Source organism: Bos mutus, chromosome 19, assembly GCF_027580195.1.
Source record: "Bos mutus isolate GX-2022 chromosome 19, NWIPB_WYAK_1.1, whole genome shotgun sequence".
NCBI classification, from domain to species: domain Eukaryota; kingdom Metazoa; phylum Chordata; class Mammalia; order Artiodactyla; family Bovidae; genus Bos; species Bos mutus.
The window spans coordinates 43,315,319-43,329,055 of NC_091635.1; the positions used below are offsets into that span (position 1 = coordinate 43,315,319).

At 36.0% G+C, this 13,737-nt stretch overlaps 1 protein-coding gene across 8 annotated transcripts in view; it reads left to right on the top strand.

Moving 5' to 3' along the window:
* Positions 1-13,737, top strand: part of NF1 (neurofibromin 1) — a 257,559-nt gene that overhangs the window by 60,666 nt on the left and 183,156 nt on the right. For all 8 annotated transcript variants that reach the window (XM_070390404.1, XM_070390401.1, XM_070390396.1 and 5 more), the window contains exons 4-6: positions 2,508-2,698; positions 8,495-8,601; positions 13,584-13,651. In XM_070390404.1, the coding sequence (XP_070246505.1) occupies positions 2,508-2,698; positions 8,495-8,601; positions 13,584-13,651 (366 nt within the window). The remainder of the gene's footprint in view (positions 1-2,507; positions 2,699-8,494; positions 8,602-13,583; positions 13,652-13,737) is intronic.

A 13,737-nucleotide genomic window follows, 5' to 3' on the forward strand; every position in this document is an offset into this window, starting at 1 on the left:
TTTAAGTAGGTCCTTGCTGGTTATTTATTTTCCTTTTTAGATCAAATTAAGTTGAGGCTTAAGAACTGATCCCTATAAATACATGTTTATCATATTAGTAGTTGAAATAGCTAAATGAAAGTGAACAGATACTTAACAATATTATGATTAAAACCAAAATTTTATGAGTAAAATTTTGTAGACTGAAGAATCTTAAGTATTTTTGTTCCTGTATATATGACCATTGGGTTTCCCAGGTGGCTCTAGTGGTGAAGAACTGGCCTGCCAATGGAGGAGACCTAAGAGACGTGGGTTCAATCCCTAGGCTGGGAAGATTCCATGGAAGAGGACATGGCAATCCACTCCAGTATTCTTGCCTGGAGAATCCCACGGACAGAAGAGCCTGCCAGGCTACAGTCCATAGAGTCGTAGAGTCATCCTGAGGCGACAGCACACTCGCACGCACACATGCATATGACCATTATTCAAAACTTGAATGCTTCTAGGGCTTCCCTGCGGAGAAGGCAATGGCACCCCACTCCAGTACTCTTGCCTGGAAAATCCCATGGACAGAGGAGCCTGGTAGGCTGCAGTCCATGGGGTCGCTAAGAGTCAGACACAACTGAGCGACTTCTCTTTCACCTTTCACTTTCATGCATTGGAGAAGGAAATGGCAACCCACTCCAGTGTTCTTGCCTGGAAAATCCCAGGGACGGTGGAGCCTGATGGGCTGCCATCTATGGGGTTGCACAGAGTTGGACACAACTGAAGCGACTTAGCAGCAGCAACAGCAGGGCTTCCCTGATAGCTCAGTTGGTAAAGAATCCACCTGCAATGAAGGAGACCTTGGTTTGATTCCTGGGTTGGGAAGATCCGCTGGAGAAGGGGTATGCTACCCACTCTAATATCTATGGACTTCCCTTGTGGCTCAGCTGGTCAAGAATCCACCTGCAATGTGGGAGACCTGGGCTCTATCCCTGGATTGGGAAGATCCCCTGGAGAAGGGAAAGGCTACCCACTCCAGTATGCTGACCTGGAGAATTCCATGGACCGTATAGTCCATGGGGTCGCAAAGAGTGAGCAGATTCCACTTCACATCACATACCTTTTATTTGTTTATTAATTGGACTTAGTGTCAACGTCTGGTTGGTTTGGTTAGTGTATAAATAAGAGCATTGTAACTCAAATTTTGAAGTTTTTAAAAATATTTTGTGATATCTATTTACTTTTCATGTATTTCAATGTATTTGCATCTGAAAGCTTTTGGAATGCAATTACAGATTTGAACATAGCACAGTTACAGAAATTTGTTGTCATCTTGCTTGGCATTATCAAAATTGTCATTCATATAAGGATACTAAGCCATTAGGTAAAATATTGGTGTGGAATAGTATATTTTTAGGGTAGCTTATTCATTGGTTGTTTTGTTAATTGTAGAGTAGATTTACTTTACAAAGTAGAGATCTTAGTGTTAACACCAAAGATATCATTTACAGAGGGACCACCTGCATATGTACTCCTGATATGATGTAATATGAACTGTAATGAATTTTGCTTAGTGTTTAACCTGAATCTAATAAGACCATTAGGTTTAGATTCCAGCCTAACAGAAAATGTAGCAACTAGAAGAGCAAGTTACATCACTAAGACATAATCAGATCAGTAATATAGAACATTTTATGAGGCAACTGATCTGTTTTCTTAAAAAGGTCAATGTTATGGAAAATAAAAATGATGTACATAGAGTGTGAGGGGAAATACTTTGAGGAGAAAGAGACTAAAGGAATGTAACAGTCATGCTGCAGTCAAACCTTTTTTGGATCCTGGTTGAGTAAAATTCGAACAGCTATGAAAGGCATTCAGTGGGGCAGTGGGGAAATTTGGATATGAATTGGCTATTAGCTGATATGAGGGAATTTTTTACTTTTCCTAGTATGACGATTGCATTGAAGTTGGAGAATTTTCTTGTATTTAAGTGGTACTAAAATAAGGTAGATTTAAAGTTATGGTGTTTGTAATTTATTTTGAAATGGTTAAACCAAAACAAAATTATTTGCAGTAAGTAATACCTGTCTGTCTTGGTCAGTCTGCCCAAAGGTAGATGTGATTGTCCACCCTGGAATTAATTTGGGTGTTGAGACAGATGAATAAATGTGCTCACCAGTGTATATGAATAAAGTTTATTTAGGACTCATAGTAAACTAGGATTCCCAGGAGTGGGAGAGCTTACTAAGGGGAACAAATATGGGAACAAGCAGAAATGCAGGTCCTGAGGGGATTGATGGGCTATCTTGACTTTTATTGTGATTAAGACATGAAAGATGAAGCCATCGTTTTTTATTAAACCAACTGTAGATAAATAGAGCAAACATGATGAAATATTAACAATTGTGGAATCTAGGTGATGAGTATATGGGTGTTCATTATTCTATTTCAATTCTTACGCATGTTTGAAATTTTTCATTATAGAAAATATTTACACGTAAGTTTAAGAAAGTTTTAGAATTACGTGATTGTTTCTATTTTAGCAACCAAAGGACACAATGAGATTAGATGAAACGATGCTGGTCAAACAGTTGCTGCCAGAAATCTGCCATTTTCTTCATACTTGTCGTGAAGGAAACCAACATGCAGCTGAACTTCGGAATTCTGCCTCTGGGGTGTTATTTTCTCTTAGCTGCAACAACTTCAATGCAGTCTTTAGTCGAATTTCTACCAGGTTAGTGTGTAAATTTTCATAGGAATGTTGTAAGTAATATAAATTTTGTCTTCATTAAAAAAAAGGTTGAAAGGATGTGGGCTTTTGTTGAAATTTTATGCATTTATTTTTTTTTGAAATTTTTATCATGTGATATTTTGATCTTGGTGGGTACAATTAAATATGAAAATGAAAATGTTAGTTGCTTAGTCGTGTCGACTCTTTGCTACCCCATGGACTGTTGCCTCTGTCCATGGAATTCTTCAGGCAAGAATACTGGAGTGGGTAACCATTCCCTTCTCCAGGAGATATTCCTGACCTAAGGATCGAAGCCGGGTCTCCCGCATTGCAGGTAGATTCTTTAACATCTGAGCCACCAGGGAAGCCCAAATTAATCACAATTAAATGTGAGTACTGTTATAAGCTTGAAAGTATAAATTTTTGATCAAGTTTTTTTTTTTTTAATACTAAGTATGAATTTTTAGTTTGGCTTTTTAAGCATGTTATTCCTTTTTATTAAATTAGTCAAATCAGAATAATTGATGAGTAGTCAGAATTCTAATGATATTAAAGCTCTGATCCTTATCACAAGATCCTAAGTTACCAAAAACAAAACGCCAGAAACCAAACCAGCAATGTGGGAAGCACAAGAAAGTAATGGCAAAGTAGAATTTTCTAGAAAGTGAACTGTTTTAAGTGAGTGAACTCTGAAAGCCCCCATTGTTGAACATTTACAGCATGTGCTATGCTATTTTATCCTTACAGTATCCCTGAAATGTAGGTGGTAATTACCCCATTTTACAGGTAAGCAAACTAATACTAAAGAAGTAATCAAGGCAGTGTGCCCAATAACGGAGGTCCCAAAATTTCTAAGTCAGACTGCCTTCAGAGTCTGTCTGTTCCATTTTACTAGGCTGCTTTCCTATACTTATTTTAGCCTGTTTTGATGAAATCCTTTTTTATAATATACACTGCTGTACTTCAGAATTGTATGATAAATATAATTGAAGCTTTTATTGAAAATTAGAAGTCAACATATGATCATTTGTTGTGATATGCTACAAATGGAGAAGTGAGTATAGAATTGTAACTGATGGTAGCAAGTCTCTCTGGAACTTAATTTCATGCAGATGATTTGCCTTTCTTATGCAAGTAGAGTCAAACGGGTCCTTAATTATGACCAAGTAGGAAGCATAACATAAATCACTTAGTGCTTCAATGAATCAGAGACTAATACGTAATAGAGAAAAGCAATCTTCCTTGCTTAATGATACCTACAGCTTTAATTTGTGTTGTGTGAGCGAGCATTGGATTTCCACGAGTCAGCTTAGTTCATTCTCATGTTGTTTTGCAATAGGTGTGAGTGAGAAATATACATCATATCTTGAGAATTTGTGCAATGGTTTTTAGGGCGAATCAGCTAACTTCAAAATCCTGCAGTTTTTTTATTAAAAAGTGGCATTTCTGTAATTGTGATTCTACGCACCAATATTCTTCAACCTTTTGTCAGAATTCTGGTGCAGAGAAAATTAAAATTTTATTTAATGTTACAATATGACTGATAATGTAGAGTCTTGTGTATATAATGGAACAATGTCTTGATGAACTCTTAAGTTAACATTTCATATTCTGAGTAATACTGGTTGAAGGGCAAGGTAGCAAACACGTAGGTAATAGACATTAAAATGATAAAAAACAAAGCCCCTTCTTTGTTTAGGTGATACTAGACCAGTCTTACTTTTTGAAATCGTCTTACACTGAAGGTAGAAAATGATAAAAAGAGTAAAATGTTTTTAGTCTATCCAAGCATGAATTGCTTTAATAAAACACAGCAAATGCCCCACCTCTGAAAACTTAAAAAAAAATCTTCTGGTCTCCAAATGTTTTATTCTGCAGCATTAGCACATGTAATAATAGGCAAGTTTTGTGTATTTCCTGAATCTAGTTCACTCTTTCCAGAATAGAAGTTAATAAGTCTTCAGAATAAGCCAGTTTCTTTAACTTTCAGGGGACACAGACTGCTCAGAAATGGAATCTGTGAAATTTATGTTTCAGACAACTGCATTTGCTGTTTAATCTAGCTTATGCCAGAAATAGGAGCTGATCTTATTAGAGGGTCGCTTACCTAAAAAGACCATTATGATGGTTTAACTTAGATGGAAGTTATCCTTGACACTCTAGTGTCATAGCATTAGGTGACTTAAAATATGCAAGAAATTGGAATGACAGTTCTTTCTGAAGATTGATTTTATATGGGAAAGACTAGATATCTCTTCAAGAAAATTAGAGATACCGAGGGGACATTTCATGCAAAGATGGGCTCGATAAAGGACAGAAATGGTATGGACCTAACAGAAGCAGAAGATATTAAGAAGAGGTGGCAAGAATACACAGAAGAACTGTACAAAAAAGATCTTCACGACCCAGATAATCACGATGGTGTGATCACTGACCTAGAGCCAGACATCCTGGAATGTGAAGTCAAGTGGGCCTTAGAAAGCATCACTACGAACAAAACTAGTGGAGGTGATGGAATTCCAGTTGAGCTCTTTCAAATCCTGAAAGATGATGCTGTGAAAGTGCTGCACTCAATATGCCAGCACATTTGGAAAAGTCAGCAGTGGCCACAGGACTGGAAAAGGTCAGTTTTCATTCCAATCCCAAAGAAAGGCAATGCCAAAGAATGCTCAAACTACTGCACAATTGCATTCATCTCACACGCTAGTAAAGTAATGCTCAAAATTCTCCAAGCCAGGCTTCAGCAGTACGTGAACCATGAACTTCCGGATGTTCAAGCTGGTTTTAGAAAAGGCAGAGGAACCAGAGATCAAATTGCCAACATCTGCTAGATCATGGAAAAAGCAAGAGAGTTCCAGAAAAACATCTATTTCTGCTTTATTGACTATGCCAAAGCCTTTGACTGTGTGGATCACAAGAAACTGTGGAAAATTCTGAAAGAGATGGGAATACCAGACCACCTGACCTGCCTCTTGAGAAACCTATATGCAGGTCAGGAAACAACAGTTAGAACTGGACATGGAACAACAGACTGGTTCCAAATAGGAAACGGAGTACGTCAAGGCTGTATATTGTCACCCTGTTTATTTAACTTATATGCAGAGTACATCATGAGAAATGCTGGACTGGATGAAACACAAGCTGGCATCAAGATTGCCGGGAGAAATATCAATTAACCTCAGATATGCAGATGACACCACCCTTATGGCAGAAAGTGAAGAGGAACTCAAAAGCCTCTTGATGAAAGTGAAAGTGGAGAGTGAAAAAGTTGGCTTAAAGCTCAGCCTTCAGAAAACAAAGATCATGGCATCTGGTCCCATCACTTCATGGGAAATAGATGGGGAAACAGTGGAAACAGTGTCAGACTTTATTTTTGGGAGTCCAAAATCACTGCAGATGGTGACTGCAGCCATGAAATTAAAAGACCCTTACTCCTTGGAAGGAAAGTTATGACCAACCTAGATAGCATATTCAAAAGCAGAGACATTACTTTGCCAACAAAGGTCTGTCTAGTCAAGGCTATGGTTTTTCCAGTGGTCATGTATGGATGTGAGAGTTGGACTGTGAAGAAGGCTGAGTGCCAAAGAATTGATGCTTTTGAACTGTGGTGTTGGAGAAGACTCTTGAGAGTTCCTTGGACTGCAAGGAGATCCACCCAGTCCATTCTGAAGGAGATCAACCCTGGGATATCTTTGGAGAGAATGATGCTGAAGCTGAAACTCCTGTACTTTGAGAAGTATTGACTTCTCATGGCCACTTCTCATGGTGACTTCATGGCCACCTCATGAGAAGAATTGACTCATTGGAAAAGACTCTGATGCTGGGAGGGATTGGGGACAGGAGGAGGAGGGGACGACAGAAGATGAGATGGCTGGATGGCATCACTGACTCGATGGACGTGAGCCTGAGTGAACTCCAGGAGTTGGTGATGGACAGGGAGGCCTGGCGTGCTGGGATTCATGGGGTCGCAAAGAGTTGGACATGACTGAGCGACTGAACTGAACTGAACTGAACTATTGATAGATGAATCAGTGTCATGAGAATTTGTTGTGTTTGGCCATTCTACCTATCTATGGATGTTTCTCTTTGATATTTCTGTCATTGCTTTTCTTTCAGGAAATAATATGAGTAACAGATCTTAAGATAACTTTTTTGTTCTACTGAAGTATATATCATGTTCTGTGGCTCATAGTACTTTTTTATGTAGACCATTAGCTGCTTTCTCCACCGAATTGCCTGTTTTATGGTTGGAGGGTCCTAAAGACCCAAATTATATCTGATTTGAAATATCACCAGAAGCAGAAGACTCAGTGACTCTGAAAGTTCTATTTGGTTCTTTTACAAGTCTGCTGTTTTTTTTTTAAAGTAGTTTATTATTCTTTTGTATAGTTTAATATTTCTTCTTGTATGTCTAATTATTTAAAACGTTCTTATTTATATTCTCTTTAAGATTGTTAAATAATCTCATTTGTTTGGATGTGCCAACTCTCATTCACAGTGAATTGTTTCTCTGTGTCTTGTAAACTGTGATTTATCTTTAGGGCAGTGTGTATTTTCTTTGGGAATCTCTTGTGACCTGGGACTCTGAGAGTATCCTAATGATGGTTTTGCATTTGCCAAGTGCCCAGTTTTGGACCCATGTTTTTGTTAATTTCTCAGTCCCAGATTGTATGGGTAGTACAAATATGGGCCTCAAATCCTTGCAAGGTGACAGCCCTGGGTGACTTTTTCCTCTACGCAAAGCTTAGGCAGAGCAGACAGACTTCTTGTGCTAGTAAATCCCTACCCCCCCACCCCCCCTTTTTTTTCTCCCTGTCTCCCTTTCAATGTCTTTTTCTTTTTTTCAGGAAGTTCATAGCTCTTTCTAGCCATGTTTTATGCAAGGCCCTGGTTCTACTTCCTGCATTCTTAGGGTTCAGGGCTTTGTATCTAGTCTCATGTGAATGTTTAGCCCCACACCCCTAGGTTAAGGAGAGAAAAAACTTAACCAACTCTCACCCTTTTGTTGGCCAGATCATCCCTTCAGAACCACCTCTGGTTTTCAGTTTCCTTTCCATTTCTGGACTTGAGTGGGTAAATAGCATTTGTTTTGCTTTATTTCTGTACAGTTAAAATATCTGTTTGTTGTTGTTCAGTTTATCTAGTCTTTTTAGAGGTTTTAGTGATACGTTTTCCAGTTCATTTCTTTTGACCATAATACCTTTTTATTTGATTTATCTGCCTTATAAATTCCCCAGATGCCCCTTCCTTATGATAATAACAACTGTAAAAGGAATTAAACTTTCCTTCCATTTTTCACAAACAACCACAAGAGTTAGCTTTTCAAAAGTTGGTGTTGCTGATTTGTTAAGTTGTGTTTCCTAAGGAGTCATATTCCATATTTTTAGGCTCTTTGCAGCAGCTGTGGAATTTGTAGCATGTAAATCAGTTTTGAGGACCTTCTCATTCCCAGTGTGAACTGCTAAGCTTTTCTCACCCTGATGATAAGAAGAACATTAGTGTAAGTGCTTAGAATAATTTTACTGTTAGCTATACATCTGTAGGCTGAAGTGAGTGAAAGAAGAATTTGAGAAGGAAGAAATAGCATTGATTTCATTTTTTAGCAACTGAAGGTTTAATGCAATGATAATGTCAATTTTAAATTATACTGCATTGGTTACAATTTGAGCTAATATTTTAAATGAAATCATGTAGTATTTGTGCTTTTTTACCATCAATCAATTCAATTTGTTGAATTCAGAATTTTGAACTATCCTAAAACTTCAGTTGATAAATTATTTTTGATTTTTTACTTTTCAGGTTACAGGAATTGACTGTTTGTTCAGAAGACAATGTGGATGTTCATGATATAGAACTGTTACAGTATATTAATGTGGATTGTGCAAAATTAAAACGACTCCTGAAGGGTAAGTTTAAATGAATGATGTATGTGAAATTAATCACTGTGGGTGAAAAATAAGTATTTTGAATGTACTAATTGAGCTAATAATGTTGAGCTAGAACATCAAAATGGATTTTATAATGCAAATGTCCTTGAGAAATGGATAGTAATACTTTATGGTTCAATAATTTTTGAACCTTTGCAAATAATAGAGTAATGAATATCTTAAGTCTTGGCAATGTAAAGTTTTGGTTCAACTACAGTTTTTGCTTTTTCTCTTTATTAAAGAGAATGTGAGGATGCTGTTATTTAATTTTTCTAGAATTTCATCTCAAAGATAGTTAGGTATTATAAAAGTTATTTGTTTATCTATTGCAGGGTTAAAAGCAGATAGTTTAGCAGGGTATAAAAGTTTCATTGCAAATGGAACCAGAAGATTGTGCTTTTATGATGAGAGGAGAAATTGAGCCAGGAATCTCATTTCTGATATTCTGTTTTCAACTCTGTTATTGCCTTACTGACTGACTGTATAGCATTTCAAAGTCTTTTATTCTTTCAGTGCTTAGTTTTGCTTCCTTAGAGAACATATCAATAGTAGTCACACCTGGGAATATGCCTATGTGTAATGTGTAATGCCTAATGTGTAATTTTAAAGCTTTGAAGAGTGCTATCATTATGTTGACTGAAATTAACTATCAGAAGGAATTGAGAGGGTTTTTGTGGTAAGCAGGAATGTGTTAATATAAAGCAAATAGCACTGAGTATTATGAATATACTGAATATAAATGCCTAAATTCATTTCACAGAAATTGTTTTTTAATTTTATGTAATGTTGGATTCTGGCTAATTTAAATGTGAAACCTTATAGTATGTGATTCATACTTATTTTTATTCTACTTTGTATATTGATTAAGGAATTGTCAACAGTGTTTTTTAGTGTTTGACCTTGAAGGAGATTTAGTTATACTAACTTTAAAAACTAACAGTTCTGCAGTGCAGTTTTCAAAATACTATGTTTAGTTTTTCTAACATTTGCTTTAAACTCAACAACTATTTCACCAAAGATGTAAAAAGAACTGTATCTATATAGATGAATACTATAAAGCTATGTTCCAGCTATATTATGATTGTTCAGAATTTACGATTTTAGGCCATTACCATGATAAAACCAAGCAATGCTTACCTCACTTTTCAGTAGCTTTAATTAAGGAGAAGTGAATCATTTTAGCTGTTATGTCCCTGATGGCTCAGATGGTAAAGAATTCTGCCTGCAATGCAGCAGACCTGGGTTCGATCCCTGGGTTGGGAAGATTCCCCTGGAGGAGGGCATGGCAGTCCACTCCAGTGTTCTTGCTTGGAGAGTCCCCATGGACAGAGGTGCCTGGTGGGCTGCAGTACATGGGGTTGCAGAGAGTTGGACACAGCTGAGTGACTAAGCACAGCATAAACAAGTGGACAGTAGTTATTTTAGATTATAATAAACCATCACTCAATTCAGTTTAAATTTCAGGATTTTAATATTTATTATTAAACATTGAAAAATTAAGGAATCATAATATTTAGATATTTCCTCTATATATAAAATTTAAGAAATGTGAGTTTTTTTTCCATAGCTGTTCAGTGACATTTGGGAAATCAAGTCCAGAGTGCTTGTGGATAGGTGTTTGTTTAAAAGATCAGTTTCTTAGAAATGTTTAATACATAATAATTAATTGATGGTTCTTCATGCACAGTGAGAGAAACTAAGTGTATGGATAAATTACTTTCTTTTTATTGTGGTAAGTTATCCCCATTGAATGCAGCTTCCTTATGAGCATAAATTTATAGAATTTTTGCTGATAAATATGACATATAAAGCCAATATTAACCAGACCAGCAAAAGATGGTTCTACACAGTCATGGTAAAAGGAATGGAAACTTCCTGTAATATGAATAGTAAAAGTAATAATGTGTTTTAAATTCAATTCAGCAGCTTTTGTTGAGAAACTATATGTAAGAAACCTTGCTGATTGCTGAGCTTACAAACATTAGTAAAATATTGAGTCTCTCCTTTTGGAGCTCATGACCTGGTTTATGAGACAAATATATTATCAGATTATTTGCAAACAGTGTGGCAGAGCTCAATAGAGTGAGTATAACATGAGAGAAGAAGTGTGTATGTGTTTAGGGGCAGGAGATGTTAAAAGCAAGATACACAGGTACAACAGTACATCATATCATATTAATAAAAACATAGTAACATTTGTTGCATTTTCCGTATGTGCCATACATCACCCTGTGCAGTTTACATGCTTTTTCTCATCAACAATCACAAGAACCCTGTGAAACAGATGTTACCATTATCATCCTTTATATTGATAAGGAAACTGAGGCCTAAGTAACATTTCCAAGATCATACATCTGTTGAGTGGCAGGATAAAGATTCAGTTCACATCTGCATCTCTAGATCCAAAGTACTTAACTGCTGTATTATTTTGCTTATGGGTAATGAGGCTTTGTTTTAGTGGCTCTGGGAAGTGATGCAAAGGTTTTTGGGTGGGAATTACCTTGATCAGTGTTTTATTTTAGATATGCCATTTTGCTTGAAATTTGAAGGATGATTTGATAGAAAGTTGCATGAACTTCTGGAACTTGGTTGTGTAGTAATGTGATGTTGAAATAAGGATAGTGGAGGTCTGGATGAAATGTGATAGGGTGGGGACCAATTTGATATGGTATTTAGGATGAAGAATACATAATCTTTGAGTAGAATACATTGCATAGCTTTTGGTGATTAATTAGGTGAGTGAGTGAGTGAAAGTTGCTCAGTCGTGTCTGACTCTCTGCGACCCCACGGACTATAGTCCATGGAATTCTCCAGGCCAGAATACTGGAGTGGGTAGCCATTCCCTTCTCAAGGGAATCTTCCCAACCCAGGGATTGAACCCAGGTCTCCCGCATTGCAGGCGGATTCTTTTACCAGCTGAGCCACGGGAAAGCCCAAGAATACTGGAGTGGGTAGCCTATCCTTTCTCCAGCAGATCTTCCTGACCCAGGAATCAAACCGGGGTCTTCTGCATTGCAGGTGGACTCTTTACCAACTGAGCTATGTTGGTATGTATGCCCTTGACTATAATGAATACTTCAGGGACTTGAATCACATGTGTGTCATTAGCGAAACTGGAAAAGCAAAATACAAAGCCTAAGATGAGAGTTCGAGTTGTGTTTGGAAGCACCTGGTGTCCTATTGAAATCACCAGTGACATGATCCAATGTTCTCGTTCTGTGGCCAGCTGCTTAGTAGAGCTTATTGCATGTATCTCCTGTTGTGTATTTTAGAAATGTCAGTTGCTGCATTCCCGAATTCTTCATTTGTTCTATGAGCCTATAGGCTATCAATTCCTTTTGGGTAGACTGTTGTTTGACTTGTGAATGAAGTATCTCTTAAACCACACCACTATTGACTGAAAATATGGAAATTGTATCTGTAAAAAACATTTGAAGAGAAGAATATATTAGTCTTTTAATTGGCATTTTAATTTTTATATATTCAGGAAAGAACAAAAGTGATTGAATATTGTTACCTATACCACTGTGTGTTTAGAAAAATAATGGGCAGTCAGTTTCGTATCCATGACAGCACTTAGAGGTATTGTTATGTCAGAGAAACCGTATGTCCTGGAACTTTTTTAGTAGGTTTCAGTAGTATTAACTATATTTTCTTGCTTGTTCAGATTATTTCTGGTGAATCTTTGTCAGCAGTTCCTTTTCAATACAGGTCAATAAGTTCCAAAAACCTAACACTTTTTGAATTCTTCATTTAAAAACCCTTCAAATAAAGGCTGTTGCTTTAAAGGAAAAAAAAAAAACTGATGTGGAGAGCAAGTTACTCATTTGCAAGTCCAAAAAAAAAGAAAGCGACTTTTAGAAGATTTTTTAGACAATTTTATAACTTGAAGACTCATCTTTATCTTGTAAAGATGTTTATGTAATTTAATAAGTTATCTACATCCCTTCATTAAAAGTTATCTTTGTTACAAATGTGGACAGTAATTTTATAGAAGAGGGAAAAAAATTAAATACATAATGTATATGGAGAAATGTTTAGTCTTATTTTAAAAATGCATTGTACTATTTTGAATAGTCAAATTAGTAGAATAAAAGAAATGAACATATTTAATGATAGCAAGGATATGATAAGGACACTTTCACATACTGCTTGGTGGGAGTGGCCTTTGGCCCAGTCCTTCCAAAAATCAAGTTGGCAGTATTTATCAAGAACCTTAAAAATATTAATCTCTTGGACTGGACAGTTCTTTTTCTACATATTTATGTGCCTTAAAGGAATAATTAGAATGTGGAAAAGATTTGGATATAAAGTATTAATGTTATTTATATTAATAATATTCAAATATACAAAATTGGAAGATGTTTGAATAACCAGTGGCTTAATACATGGACTTAAATATTGAATATTATTGTAATAAAATCATCAAATATACCCATGAGGAACTTTTAATAATATGGAAAAAGTTGGGGATATGCTGCTACCAGTAGAATAGTTTGAACAGGTTTGTTATGAACAGATTTTCTCAGTTACGGTAAATATATTTGTCTATATACGTGCATAGGAAAAGGGAAAGAAGAAAATTAACCAAACTGTAAATTGTGATTGTCTCTGAATGGTAGAATCATAGATAATGTTTTCAATTTCCCCTAGATTGTTGTGTATTTTTTGAATTTTCTACAATGATTGTATTTTAGACATTTTTTAAAAATGTACTTATTATTAGAAACAAAGGAAAAAAACTCACAACCTTTGAAGTTCAAGGTTGAGTTTTGCCTTTAGTGGACAAAAACAGTAAGGTTTTTGGTTTATTCTAATTGTGTTTACCTTTACATGGCTTAATAAATAACACTGGCACAAAAGTTTGTGTGTAAGAGGAAAGTTATTTTTGCTGGTACTTCTGAATTGCATTTGTGTTAACTAATTAGTAATTGTAAAGCCTTTTTTTTTTTCTTTTCCAGAAACAGCATTTAAATTTAAAGCCCTAAAGAAAGTTGCACAGTTAGCAGTTATAAATAGCCTGGAAAAAGTAAGTAATAACCTCTTTGGTATTAAAGTTTTGTTAATTTTTGGTTCTAAGTGTTGTTGTCTTCAGTATTTTGAGTCAAAGAGTAA